At 41.8% G+C, this 21,535-nt stretch overlaps 1 protein-coding gene and 1 pseudogene across 6 annotated transcripts in view; both read left to right on the forward strand.

The window, feature by feature from the left end:
* Positions 1 to 21,535, forward strand: part of CELF1 (CUGBP Elav-like family member 1) — a 112,971-nt gene that overhangs the window by 78,524 nt on the left and 12,912 nt on the right. For 2 of the 6 annotated variants that reach the window (XM_027837854.1, XM_027837855.1), the window contains exons 3-9: positions 11,932 to 12,119; positions 13,897 to 13,979; positions 14,453 to 14,501; positions 14,949 to 15,083; positions 15,402 to 15,481; positions 15,805 to 15,966; positions 18,282 to 18,357. In XM_027837854.1, the coding sequence (XP_027693655.1) occupies positions 11,942 to 12,119; positions 13,897 to 13,979; positions 14,453 to 14,501; positions 14,949 to 15,083; positions 15,402 to 15,481; positions 15,805 to 15,966; positions 18,282 to 18,357 (763 nt within the window). In that variant the 5' untranslated portion in view covers positions 11,932 to 11,941. The remainder of the gene's footprint in view (positions 1 to 11,931; positions 12,120 to 13,896; positions 13,980 to 14,452; positions 14,502 to 14,948; positions 15,084 to 15,401; positions 15,482 to 15,804; positions 15,967 to 18,281; positions 18,358 to 21,535) is intronic. The other 4 variants (XM_027837858.1, XM_027837860.1, XM_027837856.1 and 1 more) reach the window with 2 other exon arrangements.
* Positions 3,619 to 4,246, forward strand: LOC114024731 (annotated as a pseudogene).

The following is a 21,535-nucleotide window of genomic DNA, read 5'->3' on the forward strand; positions in this document are numbered from 1 at the left end:
CATTAATTCTACTTTCTTTCCTGCATAGATATCTTGTTCTTTATCATTAAATTCTGTGTATCTTCTTTAGTTTCTTCCAGGTGCTCTTTGTGTTCTTTGAAACTCCATTTGAACTTGATGTGAAATTATGCTTCTGGGTTTACCTCTTGGGCCTTTCTCAGTCCAAAATACTTTTTCATTAGGTTTGATAATTTTACTAATTTACTGTTTACTAATGCCTCGTTTGTCAATTTCTGTATTAAATTTGTGCTTGAGGGGCAGCTAGGTGGCGTAGTGGATAGAGCACCAGCCCTGAAGTCAGGAGGAACTGAGTTCAAATCCGGCCTCAGACCAAACACTTGATGCCTACTAGCTGTGTGACCTTGGGCAAGTCACTTAACCCCAATTGCCTCACTAAAAAAAAAAATTTGTACTTGAGTGTAACTTCACCTTATTATTTCTGAATAGTACAATTAGGACCTACTTGGGAGGTGTGCAGGGCTGAGACTAGGCGTTGCTAGTGGGAAGAATTATCTGGCCTTATAGACTTACTGCTTTGGTCCTTTCTCCTGCTATTGGGATTGATGCTGTGACCTTCAACTTCTTTCTTCCCTGGCTTGTCTCTGCTTTGGGCTTCTGCAGAAATCTTCTTGTAGTCCTCTTGTGCAGCCTGAATTGGAGGGAAGAGCTCGTAGTTGATTTTCTTTATCGTTGGTTGTTTGTTCTCATGTATTTCAAGTGCTTGTGCGGAATCTGGGCTTCTCTAGGGCCCAATATACTACTGTCCTCTCTCAGTTTTGCCAATAACAAACATTTTAACAGTAAAAACCTAGTTCAAACTCGAATAATAAATAGACTATTCTTTGTCTACTTGTATATGCTGTGTTCTGTACCTGTAATCTCTGACTTCATAGATAAAAGAAAGAAAAACCATTTTCTTATCTCTTTTCCAGGGCCACTCTTGACTATTATAATTAGATTATAATGATTGTTTGTTCTGTTTACATTGTTGCAGCTAATGTTACCAGAGAAAGTGCTGTCATGAATACTTTGGCATACATTCAGATTTTCTGTGTTCTCCTTCAACTCTAGGTCTAGCAATAGGATCTCTGAGTGAAAGGATTAAGGACATTTTCATCACTTTTATTTCCTAGCATAATTTCAAATTACTTTCCAGAATAGTTGGATCAGTTCATAGTTCCTCCAATAATATTTTCATGTACCTCTTTTTCTGCAGCCTTTCCAGCATCAACTATTTCCACCTTGGATCAGCTTTACCAATCTGCTAGACTTGATGACCAGGTGCTCTTATTTTTAGTATGGTTCAGTGAAGAGATCCTGAGGTTTGGTTTCAAATCTCATTGCTGACTTTATGTAACCTTGGGCAAGTCATTAATCTTTCTAGATCTGACTTTCCTCATCTGTAAAGTGAGGGGCTTGCACTAATAACCCTTTACACCTCTTCTATGTATGTATCTATCTTGTGATCGACTGGGATACACTGTCTCAGTAGGAATCTGGTTATACAAGAAAGTTGAATGTGAATCAGAAGATTATATAGATATATATCGATATGTGGCTTGTGATTTTCCTTGCACTGTTGTTGTTCACACAGTTATTTTCTAGGGTAAAATATATCAGTTAAATGGGTTGTATGTATGTATGTATGTATCTGTCTTGTGATCTACTGGGATACATTGTCTCAGTAGGATTCTGGTTATACAAGAAAGTTGAATGTGAATCAGAAGATGAATATATCGATATGTGGCTTGTGATTTTCCTTACACACAGTTGTTGTTTACACAATTATTTTCTAGGGTAAAATAAGTCAGTTAAATGGGTTGGAACATGATTGGCTAGATGGTATAGATATGGTTTAACCTGATTTTTCAAAAATTTTCTAAGAACATAACGAACATTGTGTGTGAAACAATGAATCTACCAAGTACAGCTTGGTTTTCTAAAAGAACGTATTAAAGATAATTGTACTAGCAACTCTTTCGTTGACACTCTTCTCTCCTTTTTTAATATCACTATAACATTCGCCCCCATTCCTTCCCTGTAGTGAATAAGTGTAATCAAATAAAGGAAATATGCTTTTTTACTACCTATATTTTTGTGTGTGTGTGTGTGTGTGTGTGTGTGTGTGTGTGTGTGTGAGAATTGGGGACTTGCCCAGAGTCACACAGTTATTGAGTATTATGTGTCTGAGGCCGCATTTGAACTCAGGTCCTCCTTACTCCATGGCTGGTGCCTCTATCCGCTGTGCCACCTAGCTGCCCCTCTACCTGTGTCTTAATTGTCTAACTTCATCCTCAGTTTTCTAGAGTTCTAATTGGCCAGTTCATTTCACTGATCAGGTTTCTTAAAGTCTTTCAGAGTTATTTTCCTTTGCATTGTCATAGTCATTGTATAAATTGTTACCTTGGTTCTGTTCAAGTCTACCTAGATTTTAACAAAGCTTTCTACAAAGTCATTCATTTCACTCTTGAAGACTAAGTGGTGATAAAGTGATGGAATAATGAAGTAATGGATTTGGAGTTGTCATATGGCTGCACCTCAAGAAGAATGTTCTCCCTGACCTCTTTGAAGGAGATCTCCAATGGAGTGTCAGTAGGCACTGTGTTTAACCATGGCCACTTACATGATGACAGTGACTTGGATAAATGCGTAGGTGGTATTTCTCTAAAATGTGCAGATAACCCAAAACTAGGAGATAAATCTCTGATATTGGGTAACAGTTGTGATTTCAGAAGATCTCAACAGGTTGGAACATTTTAAAACTTCATGTAACAAAATTTTGTAGGTTTTCCCTTCCCAACCCCTTAGTTACTGCAAACAGACTAACTCATGCAGTTATTTCAGAGTTATATGACCCCAAAAGAGTTTTCCCTAGGCCACTAAGAAAATGTGTTTTCGCTAGGGAACTTGAGCTGTCCTGTTATTTTCAGATGAAATTGACCATTCACTCTGGTCCTTTGGGAAGCTAACATCAGATTAGCTTTGTTTTCAGTTTTTTATCTAGATTATAGGTTCTTCACCTTTTTTTTTTCTGTCATGGACCCCTTTGATGAAACTCTTCTTCCAAAAATGTTTGTAAATGCATAAGATAAAATACATAGGGTCTCAAAGGAAGCCAACTGGATTGAACTATAGTTATAAAAGGAGTGAAAAAAAGTTCGGAGATCCCAGTTGAAAAACAAATCGACAGACATTCATTAAGCACTTACTATGTGCCAGGCCCTGTGCTAAATGCTGGGAATGCAAAGGAAAAAACAACAACCCCTGCCCTTAGGGAGCTGACATTCTGATTGGGGAGACAGAATGCAAACAGTTGTATATAAATGACACGCATACATAACACATGTATTTTAGAAGTTGAGGAAGAAGAAATAAGAATAAATTGAAAGCAATCTCAGAACAATGGCATTGGCATTAATCAGGGCAGGGAGAGATTTTATGCAGAAGGTAGGACTTTAGCTGAGACTTGAAGGAAGTCAGGTTAGGCAAGAGACAAGTTGAGGAGAGTTCTAGGCAAGGGAGATAATCAGTGAAAAGACACAGTGTTGGAAAAGGCTTTAGAAGTGGAACAGCCTTCGTATTCGGTGGTGATGCCTGTGAGGAGGGCTCTAAGCAGCCATGGCGCCCAGCCAAAATGACATGATTCTGAAGCTCCATTTTCACAAAGACTGGCAAAGATAAGTTACCACATGGTTTAACTAGACAGCCACGAAGATGAGAAGATGAAATGGCCGTCAAGCAAGAGCCTGTCAAATTGCTCCTCACCCTGTATCTGGTCCCTTCTGGCCAGTCATGAGGTTCTCCACTATCCCCACACCAGAGTATGTGCTAGTAAAGGATTCACCTTGGAAAAGCTCTGGGAGTGGCTGGTATCCATACAAAAGTGGCACGGACCATTGGTATCTCTGTGTACCCTCGTCATCAAAATAAGTCTACAGAGTGTCTCTAGGCAAATGTGCAGCAGCTGAAAGAATAGTATTCCAGACTAATCCTCTTCCCAAGGAAAGCATCTGCCTTTGAGAAGGGAGATAGCTCTGCTAAGGTTAGCAACACAGCTTTCACTACCAGTTGTGCTCATCAGAAATATCTGTGAGAAAGAGAAATCTCATGTCATTACAGAACATTAGAAGAATTTCAAGGCAGTTGCTAGTCTTCGTGCCAGTTAGCCTGGGCCAGTGCTAGTCTTTTTGGATTCCAGGCAAAACAAGCCAGGGTAGCTTCAGAGCAAGATGTGAGGAAGAAGTAAACAGCTTCTGAGAACTTTCAACAAAATAATACAAAACAACAACAAAAGTCAGAATTTTATATTTGTTCCTGAATATTCCTTACTTTGTCTCTTTCCTCCCTCCTTTCCCTCCTTCCTTCCTTCCTATCCTCTTCCCCCCATACAGATACACAGTTAGTACACAATGTTAGCACTGGAAAAGGTACTCCCTCATTTACAGGTTAAGAATATTGATGCTTGGGGCAGCTAGGTGGTGTAGTGGATAGAGCTCTGGCCTTGAATTCAGGAGGACATGAGTTCAAATCCAGTCTCACACACATGATGCTTACTAGCTGTGTGGCCCTGGGTAAGTCACTTAACCCCAATTACCTCACCGGAAAGAAAAAAAAAAGAATATTGATGCTTCACCAGAGGTAAGTTATTTTATCTCCTGACACTGCCACCACTGTGATACAGTTCCAAATTCATCTCATTCTTGGACTTTTGTAATAGCCTGCTCATTGCTATCTCTGCCTCAAGTCTTTCCCCACTTGAGTCCACCCTTCACGTTGCTGGTCTGCCCATTTCTGTCTGTCCCTGTCTCTACCCCCAACCCCCCTTGCTCTTCCTTTACACAAGACACTCCATCTTCTTACTTGGTATTGTCCCCTATGCCTGGAATTATTTCCTCCTCCTCCTAAGTTCCTTCAAATCCCACCTGAAATCCTACCTTCTGCAAGAAGCCCTTTTGTTCCTCATTAATACTAGTGCTTTCCCTCTGGTGATTTTTTTCCTAATTTATCCATTGAATATCTCGTTTATAAACAGCTGTTTGCATGTTGCCTCCTGCGTTGGACTGTGAGCTCCTTGAGAAGAGGGACTATTTTGTTTTTTAACTTTCTTAGTCTCCTCAGCACTTATCACAGTGGCTGGTACAGAGTAAGTACAAAATAACAGTTGACTGACTGGAAATAATAGAGAACCAATGAAGCTGATTGAGTAAGAGGGCTACATTATCAAACCTACTCTTTAGGAGGATCAGCTGGCAGCTTATTGGAGGATTGATTGGAGTGGGGAAAGATGAACCAGGTACACCAACTGGAAGGCTGTTAGTGGAGTAGTGCAGGCTTGAGGTGTTGAGGGGTGTCCTGTACCGGTGGAAGGTATGTATACAAGAAGTATTGGAAAGATGAAATCAACAGGACATGACAACAGATTGGTTAATGAGAAGTTAGAGGAGTGATGAGAAGAGAGGGTGACATGGTATGAGTCTGGGTGACTTGGGAGTGTGGTAGTGCCCTTTATGGTTATCAGGAAATTAAGAAGAAAGGAAGACATGAGGAGAAAGATAATGAGTTTTGGAGAAGTTTAAGGTCTGTAGGAGCCATCCAGTTCAAGTTGTACAATAGGCATTTTGAGTTGCAAGACTGCTGGAGGTCAGGAGAGAGGTTATGACTGGATAGATGGATCCCAGAATCATCTGCATAGAGATGATCATTGACTTCTCTGGAATAATAGTAGCTGGAGAGAAGAAAAGATCCAGGCCAGAGCCTTGGGGCACACCCACGATGAAGAGCCAGCACAGGTGATTGAGGACTAGCCAGACTGGTAGTATACTGCAAGATAAAGAAATTATATGGAAAACCTAGAGAGAACAGAGTATTACCTGAAAGAAAGTGATCAACAGTGTCCGACTCTGCAGAGAGGTCAAGAAGGATGGGAGATTGAGAAAAGACCATTAGATTTGGCAGCTAAGAGATCACTGGTAACTTTGGAGAGAGCAGATTCAGTTGAAAGATGAAGATGGATGGAACCCAGATTGCAGAGGGAGTAGAATGACAGGAAAGGAAGTGGAGGCAGCATTTATAGATGGTTTTCTCAAAGGGCTAGAAAGGGAGAAGAAATATAGAATAAACTGTGGAGGGATCATTAGAACACATAAAGGTTTTTTAAGAATGGGAAAGACATCAGTCTGTATGTAGCAGGGAAGCAGCCAGTAGAGAGGAAGAGACTGAAGATTAGTGAGAGAGTGGGGATGATAGCGGGCAGTTTGCTGGAGTAAATTGGATGGAATGGGATCAGAGGTGCATGTGGTAAAGCTTTCCTTGACAAGGAGACAGGCCACCTCTTCATGTGAAATGGGTGAAAGAGATCTGAGTCATGTGAGATGAGAGAAGGAAAAGGGAGGTTTCAGTGTTGGTCTCCAGTTTTTCGCTGAAGTATGAAGAAAAGTCCTTACCTGAGGGTAGGAGAGAGGTGCCATGGGAGACAAAGATTTATGAAAATGTTTGGCATAGCTACTGTGGTGAGTGGGAGAGTGAATCAGTTAGAGTTATAAAAGGATTTCCTTGCCCAGTAGAGATTATGTAACATAAATTTGTATTGAACCCATTTGGCACATTTTTGTGATGTTATCTGGCTCCAGTCAGCAGCATATGAACAAGGGCGAAAATAGTGGATGATAGGTTATGTAAAGTTGGGTTTGAGCAAGCTATGGTCAGCGAAAGAGCAAGTAGGGGCAAGGGATCCAAATGCAAAGAATAGTGTAGAGTTGAACTGGTTCACCAAGGTTTCAAGACAGGGGTGAAAGCATCGCCATTGAAGGACTGATACACTGGGAAAATCTGAGCGTGGAGGAGTGTGATGGTCACAGTGAGAAGGAAGAAAGGAGTGTGAGTAGAGGGGAGAACAAGAATCTGGTTCAAGGGGCCAGAAACATCTGAGAGGGGAAAGACCAGAATGGAGGCCTGCCCTAGTTGGATCTTAGCAGGGTCGAGGGGACGGGCCTTACCATAATAGCCCAGTTCAAGAAGGTGAGAAGGACCCAGGCACAGAGGGAAGTTCCACGATAAGACAGTGACAGAGGGGTGGGAAAGGAGTGAAGGCCAGTTTGTGCCTCATAGGAGGGATTCTACAGTGGGAGAAAGAGGCAGGCTTTATAGGGGGGATAGTCCAGGTTGAGAACCCCTGATCTAGGTGATGATTGATTATCTTTGTTATTAAGGAAGCCATGAGCAAATTTTTGCAAGGTGAGAAAATAGCTTGGGTCTATATATATCCTTGGGCTAAATATTATTTTCAGGCATCGCAGAAAAAAAATGCATGTCCCCACCTCAACTTCCTTCTGCTTTTCTCTGCATATATTTTTACTGTTTCGTTGACACTCTTTCCTTTCTTTGCTTCTCCTTCCTGCCTCCCTGTCTCCCTTGCAAAACCCTTATGCCATTCATGCATACAGTTTGGTTCTAGAACCCCAAGTTGGTCCTTAGTTAAATCTTTGTCCCTTTCAGATTTAATAATTTGCCACTCTTCTTTGAATATTTCAACTATATGAGTCGAGAGGAATATGGCCACACTTTACTTTTGTGTTATATTTAAGCATGGAGAATAAAGGTTGTTTAGGGGTGAGTTATCAAAAAGAAGGGGGAGAATCACCTCTTTATTTTATTTTTTTGGGGGGGGAGGTTGAGGCAGTTGGAGCTTAATGACTTGCCTAGGGTCACATAGCTAGTGTCAAGTGTCTGAGGCCAGATTTGAACTCAGGTCCTCTTGACTCCAGGGCTGGTGCTCTATCCACTGCTCCACCTTGCTGCCCCACCTCTTATTTTCAAAGGACAAAATCACTTTCTTCCTGCTCTGAGCATTGGGTAGTGAAGTACATTGTTTGACTAATCATAGGCCCTTTTTCACACAGTAACATATGATAGACTCCAGTACCTAAACCTTTTATCTTTAACCATGTACAAAATTAAATAAATTAAAATCTGTAGAGTTTTAAACTTTTAAAGTTTTAAATAAACAACTCTTAGGAAAAATTAATTATTAGGGAAAATTTTAAAGCTCAGGCCAGGATAGCAAATACTTTGGGGAGATACATGAGAAGGATTTGTGTTTCAGGACTACCTTTTAATATAGGTTTCTGTAGATGGGGGTCAAATAACAAGAGAGGATTAAAAAGGGGGGAATTATCCCAAAGTCTTATGATGAAAATAGACTCAGCAAATTATTAGTCAGTGTCCTTGAAAAAATTCTAAAATGTATGATTAAAAATATGGCTGTTGATCTGTCAACATGCATTTATTTTATGAGTGCCTACTATGTCCCAAACACAAACACCTGTTTGTGAATGGAAGTGTAGAATATGTAGAGCCAGCTTACATCATACTGACTTTTATCTTTTATTGACAGGATGACTAAATTGGTACATTTGGGGAATATTGGAGAGACTTTACTTGGGTCTTAGAAATGCACTTGACAAAGTCTTTAATTAAAAGATGCCAAAATATCGGGCATTTGATAGTTAGATGTATTCAGCTAGATGGTTGAATGAGCAAACTCAGAGAGATAGTCAGTAGTTAAATGTTAGCTTGTTAGAAGGTCTCAAACGAGATGCTCCCAAATAATGTGTACTTGATTATGCGTCAGTGAGCCAAAAAAAAAATCTTGATGGGTTATATTGGTCCAAATCTAATAATGTGAGGATAAATGTGAAGTCTTAGATTTGTATTCAGAAACTTTGCTTCCTAAGTGAAAGGTGGAGATGGGGAAGACATGGTAAGATATCAGTTTGAAAAAGATCTGGGAGTTTTAGTGGACTTGGACTCCATAGGTCAGCAATATGATGTGGTTAAAAAATAAAGCTGATTATATTTTAGGTTGCATCAAGAGAGGCATAGCTTCCCTTTTGTGGCATTCTGTCTTAGACCAAATATGGATTATTAAGTTTGCTTCTAACTGCCACAGTTGAGGAATATCATTGATAAGCAGAAGAATACAGATAGTTATCACAAAGTAAGTGGACCATTCTGCAGACCTCTAAGGAAAAAGTGACTTTGATGTAATGCAAATTTGCCCAGGGGCTTTAGGAAGGGAGGGAGGCTGGCAGGCAGGAAGGGGACTGTGTGCCTGTAGAGGGAGGGGGCCAGCACACAGTTCAAAGACAATTGAAGGCTAGAGGCAGAAAATGGAGAGCAGGAGGAGGAGCACGTGGGGGCCAGAGCCAGCTATGTAGGGGCCTGGCTGGAACTGAGAGAAGGGATATGGGGGCCAGGTACAGACAGGAGAGGATAGGCAACATATTGTGGCCAGGGTCAGACAAGTGGTAACTGAGCAGACACACAGGGCTAGAGAAGTGGGCAGATCTTCTCTCAGTGCCAGATGTCTCAAGCAAAGTTCCTGATCCAGTGGTGGCAGTTTCTCTGGGCTTTCTTTCTTCTGCTTTTGTTTGGAGGATTGGTTTTGGTTTTTTTTTTTAAGGTTGTGGTGTTTTAGGGTTCTTTTGTTGTTGTTGTTTTGGTGGGGGCATGGGGCATGGGAGGCCATAGAGTGGAGAGAGAGAGAGAAAGAGAGAACACAGTAGTATACAGTAAAGTAGGTGGGGGTTTGGAGAATGCAGAATTCTTTATGTAAAGTCAAATTGGTGAGTTTACTTAAAGTGAGAACTGTCTGTATCCAGAAGAGAGAAGAGCCTGATGATTGGTTGAAGGAATGAGGGCTATTTATCTGGAGAAGTCTTAGTGTATCTCCTCACTTGGGGTGTTGGACTGGATCTCTTTGGCTTCAGAGACAAAACCAAGGGCCATGAGTACAAGTTCAGAGGCAAAGTGAGGTTTGGCATTACAAAGACTTTTCTAATAGCTGTCTAAAATTAGAGTCAGCTTTCTGTAGAGGGGGTTGATTTATTCCTCCTGAAAATTCAAGCAAAGGGGAGGTGGGTTTGTTGGTGAAGGGATCTTTCTGAATGGATGGCACTAAACGGCCTCTGAGGTCTTCCAGTTCTGAAATTGGTGAAATATTCATTGAAAGGCCTTTGGGCGACTGCTAATAAGCAGGGTTGGAACAACTGTTGTACGGCTGCCATGCCTTTGAACACCTGCAGGACGTCACAATTTGACTCTTAATAAATTAATGTGCTCAATGTTTTGTAGTTGGTCTTAGACTGAAAAAAGATAATTAGCTAGAAAGTCTTTAGTGACTGGAGAACAGTGCTAGTCAATGAAATGACCAATATTAAAGTGCATGGAATTGAGAGACAATTGAAGTAGAAGTATTAAAACATTTTTATTTTAAGTAACAAATCTGAAAGCTAAGAGGAAACAAGGCAGAGGAAAGATGATTGGAGGAGCAAAAAAAAAATTGTTTAATATTAGAAGGATTATAGAACATGGTTAAAGACCATAGGGGAAAGAACAAACTCCCACAGATAGATTGGTGAAAAAGTTTCAGGCAAATTTGATAAATTGGTAGGAGAGGTGATTTGAAATTTAATTGTCTATAAAGGAAATGAAAAGAAAATAGCCTATAAGATTGATAAAGAGGAAAGGAAAATAAAAGGTTGATAATGATAAATTGTGTTGCTCTGTAATTCTCTCAAGATGCTCTCCAAGAGTCCTGGGGGAGTTTGGGTTTTGGTGAAATGGCATTCATTAGCACGGAGCTAGGTTGAGTAGCATGTCAAAACCAGGTGAGGATACTGAATCTCAAGGTAACCTAGAGATGGTAAAATTAATACATCTGCCTAAAGTGATGGTAGAGAAGGAACTTTGCATTTGACAGAGTGCAGTGTTGAAAGTTGGAATCAAAGGATCTGGTGGAATCTGCCTCTCTCTTCCTGTGTGGCATGGGACAGTCCTGGTCACTGCTCTCACTTTCAGTATACCAGTGTGGAAGTTGAGGAGGTTTAACTGTATGATCTAAGTCCCCTTTTTGCTCTAAATTATGATGGTACTCGTTTTTACTTTTTTTTTCTTTTTCTTCAAAGCCTACCTCTGCTGTGTGAGCCCAGGACTCAGAATTATTGGGATTATTATTAATCGTTTTTGTCGATATTTTAACTTGTGCCTTTTTCTTGTGTAGGAAGTCGAGGACTTGTCTTTGGTCCAGGGTTTTAAAAGTTCTCCTTTATGCAAGTCAATTACTCTTGCTTTTGTGGAATTTTTATTTGATTAATTAAGTACTTTGGAAGTTTGTTTAAAAGTGGTCATATTTTGGGTAGGCTTACCTATTTGATTCTGCTGTGAAATTCTCATGCTCAGAAAAGAGCATTATCATTTCCATGGCAACAGACAATGATGTCCTCAACACAGAATGGTGACTTCACTGGAGGAGCCAACAGAAGGGGAAAGCCATGGTGGGAGGGACAGCAAAAGAACAGAAAGAACATGCTTATCAAGTAGACTTTCCTTTCCCTGTACAAGCACTGCTGGAGGTGGGGAGGGGGGAGTAGATGATGAGGGGGAATAGCACTTCAGGCCTCTTGGCAACGTTAATTCCATTATTCCATTTCCAAGTAGATGCTAACAGCTCCTGACTGGTCGTCTTCCTTTGCCTCTTAATGTAAGCTCCTTGAGAGCAGGGATTGCTTCATTTATTTATGTGTATGTTTGTTTGTTTTGGTCTTTGTGTGCCCAGCTCCTAGCCCAGTGCCTGGCACATACATAATTATGTGATTAATAAATGATTATTGTTTGTTTGATTGATTGCCTTAGCTCTTGGGGATGTGCTCAGTATAAGCAAGAGGAGCCTTTCTGGTTCCTTGTAATCCCATATATCTAAGGTAAAAAATTTCTTCCAGGTCTCTGGAGTATATAAGTGTACATTTAAGGTACTAGAATATACTTAATGTAGTTCCCGATGAGGCACTTCGGTGCTGTACTTGCTTAAAAGAAAAATCTTCTAGGTTAGTCTGATTGGATCGTGTAATGGAGGCTTCTGTTTATCTCATGCAGCTCAAAGAAAATGAATGGAACACTGGATCACCCAGACCAACCTGACCTTGACGCCATCAAGATGTTTGTGGGTCAGGTTCCTAGGAGCTGGTCTGAAAAAGATCTGAGGGAACTATTTGAACAGTATGGTGCTGTCTATGAAATCAATGTCCTGAGGGATAGGAGCCAAAATCCTCCCCAGAGCAAAGGTGAGGACTTTGGTTCTTTCTCACTTATGAGAAAAGATTTAATTTTCTAGGTATAATTCCTGTCACGTAGGATCCTATGATGATTGATCGATCAATCTTAGATACATGTTTTCTCACTGCTCAGTTGCCTCTGCTCTTAGGAAAGAAGGCTGCCCTTTTAGCTAAACTTCGCTTGGTTTAGTGCCTGGCACTTAGGAAGTACTTAATACTTGTTGACTTGGAAAAAAATTAAAAGTCACTTAAGAAGTAAATGACTGAGGATGATAAGAATGAGGATAATGTCTGATACTCATTTCCCTTCAGAAGATATTTTATGAAGTGTTTCCTGTGTGCAAGGCACAGTGCTTGGCATTGTGGGTACACAATGAGGCAACATGGCTTATTGCAGAGTCCTCCAACCTTGAAGACACACCCTCATCAATTTTTATTTGTGGGATTCTGGGCTAGTCAGCAAACCTCAGATTCTTTATGTTTATAACGGCATGAATCATGTGTATAGTTCCTAGAGAGGAAAGTCTAGGTTTGATACCCTGAAAACCTTGCCAGTAATTAGACCTACCTAGGAGTGGAATGGGTGGCCTTGAGAGGTCTTCAGATAGAGTTTGAATGGCCGTTTGTCAAGTATGTCATAGAAGAGATTCCTTTCAGGCAATATTTGGATGAGATGGCTACTGAGATCCCATCTAACTCTGAATTGTGTGATTCTGTCCTTTATACCTTAAAACATTATGGAAATTTCATTATTGTTATTAGTATTCTCATCATCTGCTTTTATTATTGCTGCTGCTGCCTCTGCCACCTCTCCCCCCCCATTAAAAAAGACACAGTCCATGCCTTCAAGGAGCTTAAGTCTAATAAGTGTGATAAGACAAGAACACTAGTATGAGTTAGAATAGAGTGACTGCATCAGAGTGGTTTGAGAGGAAGAGGGATCATTTTTAGCTGGAAAAATCTGAGAAATCTTCAACTTGGAGGTGGTACTCAAGCTGGGCCTTGAGGGAACAGAAGGATTGAACTAGGTTAAAAGGGAGAATCTCTTGGGGAAAGTTCCCTCCTCGCATAGTGAGATATGCCCAGGGGCAGGGGGAAAGGCAGGAGAAGAGTAAGGGAAATCTAATAGGGCAGAGTGTAGGCATGACAGTTGGTGGAGTTGGCATCTTAGCCTGGGCAGTGAGAGAGCAGGGACATGAAGCTGATCATACAGGTGCTTTTGGAATACATTTATTCCCCAAATACTTACTGCGTGGGCAAAGCACATTTTCTACACCTGGTGCATTACTAAAGAATAAAATGAGAAGGAAAATGGCATTTGACCTTTGCAAGTTTTTAAAAGAAACTGCTGAAGAAGTTTGCAGCTAGGTTCAGTTTGATCTCATAAGAGTATATTTAGTGGTATAAGAAACTGTATCAATTTCAACATAACCTTATTAATTTCTTATTTAGATAGGGCATTTAAAAATTTAAACGATCTTGTGAATTGTTTATTTCTTTCTCCATCTCCTTGCAAGAGTTCTGACCGTACGCTGTTCCTATCTGGAAGCCAAGTTGTCTAAAAATTATTTCTTGGGGGCAGCTAGGTGGCGCAGTGGATAGAGCACTGGCCCTGAAGTCAGGAGGACCTGAGTTCCAATGTGGCCTCAGACCAAACACATGATACTTACTAGCTGTGTGACCCTGTGCAAGTCACTTAACCTCAATTGCCTAAAAAAAAAAATAAAAAATAAAAATTACTTTCTTGCACAAGAGCAGTCCTAATCATTTAAGTTTGTGATTACAGGGTGCTGTTTTGTTACATTTTACACCCGGAAAGCTGCACTAGAAGCACAGAACGCTCTTCACAATATGAAGATCCTCCCAGGGGTAAGAAGAGAGAGCATCCATTCTATCAGGAAGACTTAGAGTGGTATTGACAAGTATGATGAGCTCCTGGGCCCAGTACCAAAGACCCTTTCCCAAAGAGCAAGCTCACAAGGAATTCCACAGATATCTATGAGAAATTGATGAGAATGTTTTCTGTAGCCTTGGGCCTTTGTTATCTTGACTCTCTGTTGTCTGAGCCCTAAGTTTGGGATAAAAATGGTGCTGTAATAGAATAATCAAGAAAAGCTTCCAAGACACCAGTGTTATAATTCACTATCCCAGAAATGTTAGTATTTTATACATTTGACACACAGACCTTAGATGCTTAGTATGTGCAGTGTACTATAATGCAGTATAATATGATATATACTATAATATACACCGAGGAGATTTTGAGATACGGTTTCGGCCCAGAGTCTTGAAGAATTCATAGCCAATGTGTGAGTAAAAGTGGTAGCATTTTTCTTTTTCAGATGCATCATCCTATACAGATGAAACCTGCAGACAGTGAAAAAAACAATGGTAAATATATTGTTGATCTTTCCCCTAATCAGGACAGTTCTCTAAGCTTTATTATTATCAAAATTTCTGAATTACAGAGGGCCAGGTGGGTTGGGCAGGAAATGGATGATTTTCTCAATTTTTCTGTATTATAATAACAAATAGTAAGGCAAATGAAAGAAATTAGAATTGGTAGCAAGTTGAGTAGACTATATTTAAGAACTGTTAGAATTAATTGGAATTTCTGTCTTGATGGTCATAGGCCTTATGGTCAGGAGAGAAGGGAGACGGCAGAAAAGGTAGGGGGTGGATTTTAGCCATTAGAGAGTAGATGGAAAAAGACAACTGGACAGCAAGACCCAGTGAGAGACGCCTCTGTTCGGCCCTCAGTAAGTGTGGACACCTTCACCCTTTTCTCCTTGTCTTTCAAAGTAACATTTAGAAGCCTTTTGTACTTTGGTCTCTTAGCAGTGGAAGACAGGAAGCTGTTTATTGGTATGATTTCCAAGAAGTGCAATGAAAACGATATCCGAGTCATGTTCTCTTCCTTCGGACAGATTGAAGAGTGCAGAATATTACGAGGTCCTGATGGTCTGAGCCGAGGTATGAACACTCTGAGCTCTTGAGGTATTAAATGTGAGGTGCTTTTTCTCTTAGTTGGTAAAAGTGAATGATCCCTAGACAGCAGGACTTAATCCGTGTGACGAGGTTTGGGGTGCCCCTCTCTTAGGCCATATGTTTGCCTTTATATTAAAGCTGATCTCCCCAGCCAGCTGTGCTGGAAGAGCCCCTGAGCATCCCTTCGTCCAGATGACCAGCACACCACCTTGCTTTTTAGCATCCAGCTAAAACTCTTTCTGCTTTTATACATGAGAGATCTTTGGACTCTCTGAAGACCGAGGATGTTCCTTCTTCCACCAGGTTGTGCATTTGTGACATTTACAACACGAGCCATGGCACAGACAGCCATCAAGGCGATGCATCAAGCACAGACTATGGAGGTAAAGACCCCTTTGAAAAGGGGGAAATCCCATAAGGTAGAATACGGAGAATTGGTCGTTCATTGGGCCAGGATGCCAAAGTGTCAGGGCTTGCCTCTGCTCTCAGTAGGGAACTGGTTGTGTAGTCTGGAAGTGCCTGCCAGCGTAAAGGAAGGGCAGTTGTGGCTCTCCTTTGATGGCAGCTTCCCACCGCGGTTGCACGTCTGCGGCAGCTAAAATCTGCTACCTCACCTTTGAGCCTTTAGCTCCCTCCCTGTTTGATACTGGAATTAGGGAACAGACTCATTTTTTTTTCCTTACTTTTCCCTTGGTTGCCTCTTTAGGGCTGCTCCTCTCCCATCGTGGTGAAGTTTGCAGACACCCAGAAGGACAAAGAACAGAAACGCATGGCCCAGCAGCTGCAGCAGCAGATGCAGCAGATCAGTGCTGCATCCGTGTGGGGGAATCTCGCTGGGCTGAACACTCTGGGACCCCAGTACTTAGCAGTGAGTCTTCAAGCCTGGCTCTTTGCCCATGGAGTAGGACTCCTGGGCAATTGGTTCTGAAATAGACGCCAGCGAAGCAGGCGCAGTAGTGGGCAGATGCCAAAATGGAGTCACCAGGCATCTGACTGGCTTGTCTGTCTGTATTTCTGTCTGTCTGTTTATTCTCTAATTGCACCTGAGGCTTCCTTCTGTGACAGTTAGGCAGAAAACTAAATTCTTAATCCATTTATCTTGTACTCTTTTCTCTCCTCCTCATATCCTGGTGCTCCTGTTGTGCTACCTAATATTAGATACTTTCCAGCTGGATACAGAGGTTTCCTCAAAGGTTTCCTGAATTATTCTCTCCCATGAGAGCAAGAAGCTGACACGATTATTATAGGAACCCTATAGATGCATTTCCCAAGGATGCTTTGTTGTATGGAAGTGGCGTGCTTTGTGGCACCCTGCCTCCCATCTTTCTGTTCCAAGGTCAGCAGCATGAACAGACCCAAATCAAGCACCACAGTAGTAAGTGTCCCAGAAGGCTCTTGGAGCCAGCCCTCCAGAGAGGCATAGCCAGTAGAGGAAAGGAGAAACACTGCCCGTTTGAAATGGGCAGTTTCTAGAGTGCCCGTGGAAGAATAAAAGCAGCATATAAGAAATACTGTTCGGTCTTTTTGCTGTGGAAGAGCTGAAAGAAGGGACAGCTACCACCATTGGTTTCCAAACCTGAGGGAAGTGGGCTGGGTGTTCTTAGGCCCTCACTGCACTGCGGCTGAGGGATGACAGCTGCTTATCACTGTTGTAAAAATGTTCAGGGTGCAGATTTGTTATAACCTGATAACACTTTCAGTAACAGGAAGACTGTTTAGTGTGATTGTTTCCTCCACTCCTGGCTTTCTTCGTGGGCTTACTTCACCACTTTGATTATTTAAGCAGTTTAGCTTGGGCTAAGATGGGCTTGTTACCAGAGGTTTCAGTCCTCATTCTGCTGAAAGCTCCTTCAGGACCTTGCATGATGCCTTGGAGGGCTGAGGAGAAACAGCACTGTGGGGAACTCCTCTACTGATGCAGCTCCCTTGTGACTCAAGGCTGCTAATGTGTCTGGAAGACCTGGGTTCAGATTCTGCTTCGAACCCTGAAAAACTGGGTGATCCTCGGCCAGTTTAACCTTGGAGCCTTAGCTTCCTCGTTTGTAAAATGGGAATAACACCTGTTTCTGGAGTTGTTGCGAGGAGCAAGTGACATCGCAAATATAATGTGATTTGGAAACCTTAAAGACCTATATCTGTGTGAGCTAATGTTATCTTTGGGACCCTCACTAATACTTTAGTTTTGGGGCCTTAAAGGGCATTCTCCTTGTCATCCTTATCTATAGGCTGGGTCTGTGTCATTGTATTAAGGGTTGTGGGGTTTCTGTTTGAATTGGTTTCTGCCATTAAAGTTGCAGGTTTTACTAAAGAAGTGTCTAACAAATGTGATCAAAGTAAGTGGACCTGTAGCTGTAATATGCGTGCAGAAATGAGGGTCATAGGGGCACCAGTGGGGAGTGTCATTACTAGCTTGGTCTCATGAATGCCACAAAGTGACCTAGAAGGGGGCAGGTTTTTTTTCTAGGCCTATGGGACAGTTTGTATAACAAACTCTCGAGGCAAGAAAATAAGCTTGATCCCCAGGGATCTGTCAGTGTAGGTTGGCTTGTATGGAAAGGTTCTTGTGGTTGGGGAGGGTGTAGCCAAGAGAAAAGGGTCCAGCTTACTTGGAGCAGAATCAAGGTGATTGTAGGAAATGTTCTAGAACTGTCAGAACTTGCAATCAGGGTCTCTCTGAGATGCATGGTAGTAAAGATGGCAGGCTATCCTGGCCAAGATGAAGGCTGTGGGGCTGCCAGCAGCAGGGGCAGGGTCTCTAGGGAAGAGTGTTTGTGCTTAGGCAGTTTTCAGATGGCAGTGAGGCATCTAGATGGAAATGACTTGGGTGCACATGGGGAGAGAGGTGACCCTGAAAACCTAAGGGAGAAAGCCTGAAGGCAGAGGCTTCAGCTGGGAGGTGGCCTGTTACAAGAAGCGGGGCCTGCCTCTCAGACCTGGGGTTTCCCTCATTCCCTGGGGCTGTCCTTTGGCTATACTGTTCTTTGATTGCTTCCTTGTTGTCTTGGAGCCTTGGAGGCTCTTGCTGAGCCGTGTTGTATTGTGCTGGGCTGTGCTGCTGGACTCCTCCCCCTCCTCTCTTGGGGCCTAGGCCTGTGTGCTCGCTTTGCTGTGCTGTAGAGTTCTCCCAGACGCGGAACCAGCCCTCACTCTCACTCTTGTTTTGTTTTTTGGTGTAATGTCTAGCTTTATTTGCAGCTCCTTCAGCAGACTGCCTCTTCTGGGAATCTCAACACCCTGGGCAGCCTCCACCCAATGGGAGGTGAGTGTTTTGTTGGGTTTTTTTGTTTGTTTGTTTGTTTTTGTTTCATTCGCCCGTCTTCAGCCAAATCATGAGACTTGGTCAGGTATCAGGTTAAACACTTTGTAACATCTAATCCTCATTTTAAAGGGAACTCATCTTGGAACTTCTTGTTCTAGGGGTATTTTTCCATGTAGTACTAGGGTAGATTCTAGGCTAGAATTAGGATATTTGGAGCAATCAGGAGTAGCTTTGCACTCCAATTTTAAATCTTCACTAAAGACTTCCACCTCCCAGTATTGTAAGACTGAAATGGATCCACCCAGGTGAAGAAACAGACTCAGATTGTGGTGATTCTTCATGACCAGGCTAAGACCCTTCTTTCATGGAGAGAGCACTGGCGGAAGACCCAGGTTAAATCCTGCCTTATACCCTGGGCATGTTACCCAACTTCTCTCCACTTCAGGTTTCCTCATCTGTGAAGTCAAGGGGTTGGATATGATGGACCCTAAAGTCTCTTCCAGCTCTAATTCCATCATCTCATGATCATTTCAGCCTCATAAATTTATCAGTGCATTAAAGTAGTTGATACCAAATGCCTGAGGTTTTTCCTTTGGTCTATCTTAGAGAAACTATTCATTTCTATAACAAAATGTCTTTTCCCAACCCATCTGGATAACTCCCCAGAAACCTGCATGGCCAGCCATCTTCCTGTGTGATTCTGTTGTCATAGGGGAGCCTTTCATGTTTTGTGGCTAGGGGAGAAAGTTTTTAGTCGTCTTTATCTCTTATGTGTGTTGTATTTTTAAAATAATTTAACCTTGAAATTTTTAGTTCTGTAGGAAATGTGCCTTAAAATTTAAAAAATCAGGAATCCAAAGGTCTTCACCATTTAATAATACAAAAATAATACCACATTCTCCCTGAGATAACTCCCCAAAGGCTAGCATTGCCTGTGGCACTGTCCCATCCAGTGGGCAAAGTATCAGAGGAGGGCCTTTAGGGAGCTGTCGTGGCAGATAAATGTTCATTTTCTTTATTTCATGGGATAATAGTCAAAAATAATTTCTTCTTCCAAATGATCCACAGCATCTTCAGAGTTTGAAGGGACTTCAGTGATGATCATCCATTCCAACCTATAACTGAAAAGTCTCCCCCTGTAAATTGTCTGACTTGTGGCTGTGCAGTCTTTGCTTGGCAACCTCCTAGGTGAGGGAGCTGCCGCCTCTCTGGGTAGATCACCCTGCTTTTGAATCTCTCTCTTGGTTGGGGAGTTTTTCCTGACATCACAACTAAATTGGACTCCTTACAATCTCCATCCCATCATGCAGGTTTTGCCCTTTGAAATCAGACAGAAGAAATATGACCCACCCACCACATGGCAGCCCATTAAATAGTTGAAGAAGGCTATCCAACTTTGTTTTTTCCAAGTTAAAAATCCCCAGGTTATGTTTTGAGCCAGAGAATTATGTTAGCTTGCCCATTTTTGCTTCCTAGCTCTCATTCTACTGTGTTACTTCTTATTTATCCACCAAAATCAGATTCTTCCTTTGGTATGTTCCCATCAGATTTATATTTTCCTGGGAGCCAAGATGACAGATGAGCAGGATGAAGTATATCTCTTCCCTCCTACCCTCTTCCTGTCCTCCCATATCTAGAAAACCTTCCAGCCCAGGCAGGCATATGGAAACAGATACCTGTGGACACTGGGGACTGAGTCTGGCCAAGAGCACAGTGCAAGGAGAAATAAAGTGCCTGACCCTGCATAAAGTTTGCCTAAACTTGTGTAGGGTGCAGGGTGAGGATGGCTCTGTGCGCCAAGCAAGGAGAACATTCAGCAAGTGTGGCTTGGAGCCCCAGTTCTGAACTCCAGCCCAAGTGGAAGCCTGCAGAGCTTTCCAGCAGGCTGACAGAAGTGGAGCCCAGCAGTGCTCTACTGAAACTCCAGGGCTTAGACCAGTGATGTCATGATGAGACTTTTCAGACCACTTTGGGAATAATGAAGGCTTATAGATCCCCAGCCTGATGTGTTCTTGTGATCCTAAAATAGCACAACACTCAGTACTCCAAGAAAGCAGCAGCAGGACAAGCCTATACATTTCCTCCAGAGGCTGGACTAAGCATAAAGTCTGCAGTCAAGAAGGAGGTTAGAAGAATGAGCAAACACAATCTGACCATTAAAAGACTATTGTGGGGCCAGCTAGGTGGCATGTGGATAGAGCTTCAGCCTTGGAGACAGGAAGACCTGAGTTCAAACCTGGCCTCAGACACATAACACTTACTAGCTATGTGACCCTGGGTAAGTCACTTAACTCCATTGCCTAACCAAAAAGCAAAGTGAAATAAAAAGAGTAATCCTATGATTAATTTAGGGGGCGGCAAGTTGGCACAGTGGATAGAGCACTGACCCTGAAGTCAGAAGGACCTGAGTTCAAATCCAGCCTCAGACCAAAACACTTGACACTTACTAGCTGTGTGACCCTGTGCAAGTCACTTAACCCCAATTACCTAAAACAAAACAAAAAAAGGCTATTGTGCTGACAGAAACGCCTGACAAAACCCAGAAGAAGAGAGTGACTCCAAAATCTCTACAAGCAAATACACAAAGAAAGCTTGGGTACAAATTCAACTAAAATTCTGAAAGAAATAGAAAAAGTTTGAAAATATTCTTTTCAAAGGAATGAAAATTATGGGGAAAAAAATCATAAAGGGAATAAATAATTCCTTGAAAATTAAAATGGACCAAAGAGAAGCTTAATGACTAAGACTAGAAATATTAAAACAAAGTCAGAAGACTAAAGAAGAAAAAAAAAAAAAGAAAATGTAAGGCATCTAAGAGAAAAACAACTGACCTGGAAAACAGATCAAGGAGAAAAAAGTCAAACAATCATTGGACAACCTTAGAACCATGATCGTAAAAGAGACTAAACAGAGTATTTCAAGAAATCATAAGAGACGACTGCCTGATCTCTCAAAAGCAGAGGGCAAAGTGGAAATAGAATCTACCAGTTACCTCCTGAAAGAAATCCCAAAATGAAGACTCCTTGCAGTATTATAGCTAAAATTCAGAACATTCAAATTAAAGAAAAAAAACACTGCAAGAAGCCAGAAAGAAAGGATTCAAGGACTGAGGAGCCAACAGTCAGGATCCCATCCAGTTTAGCACTCATCACTATAAAGGGATGGAGAGCTTAGAGAA

The sequence above is a fragment of the Vombatus ursinus genome, unplaced genomic scaffold (genome assembly GCF_900497805.2).
Source record: "Vombatus ursinus unplaced genomic scaffold, bare-nosed wombat genome assembly UNPS02014822.1, whole genome shotgun sequence".
Taxonomy (NCBI): Eukaryota; Metazoa; Chordata; class Mammalia; order Diprotodontia; family Vombatidae; genus Vombatus; species Vombatus ursinus.